General features: G+C 63.9%; 1 protein-coding gene across 1 annotated transcript in view; it reads left to right on the top strand.

Annotated features, from left to right (window-relative positions):
• Positions 1-100: 100 nt before the first annotated feature.
• LOC104546264 (CUGBP Elav-like family member 6) overlaps positions 101-202 on the top strand; it is a gene marked incomplete at its 5' end in the record, with an annotated part of 3,665 nt that continues 3,563 nt past the window's right edge. Inside the window, one exon of the mRNA XM_010191616.1 lies at positions 101-198. Coding sequence (XP_010189918.1) covers positions 101-198 — 98 coding nt within the window. The remainder of the gene's footprint in view (positions 199-202) is intronic.

The raw sequence follows: 202 nt of genomic DNA, 5'->3' as shown, positions 1-202 counted from the left end.
CAGCCACTGCAAGCCAGCGGGTCCCTCCCTGGAGTGGGGAGAAATTTTGGGGGCACAGCTGGGACCCCAGCATCAGCTTCATCTCCCCGCCCCATCTCAGGGCGCCTCATCCAGCCTGGTCGTGAAGTTTGCAGACACGGATAAGGAGAGGACCCTGCGGCGGATGCATCAGATGGCGGGGGAGCGGGGGATCTTCCAACCC

Source organism: Mesitornis unicolor, unplaced genomic scaffold (assembly GCF_000695765.1).
Source record: "Mesitornis unicolor isolate BGI_N332 unplaced genomic scaffold, ASM69576v1 scaffold43679, whole genome shotgun sequence".
Classification (NCBI taxonomy): domain Eukaryota; kingdom Metazoa; phylum Chordata; class Aves; order Mesitornithiformes; family Mesitornithidae; genus Mesitornis; species Mesitornis unicolor.
This window is presented reverse-complemented; position numbering and strand designations above follow the sequence as displayed.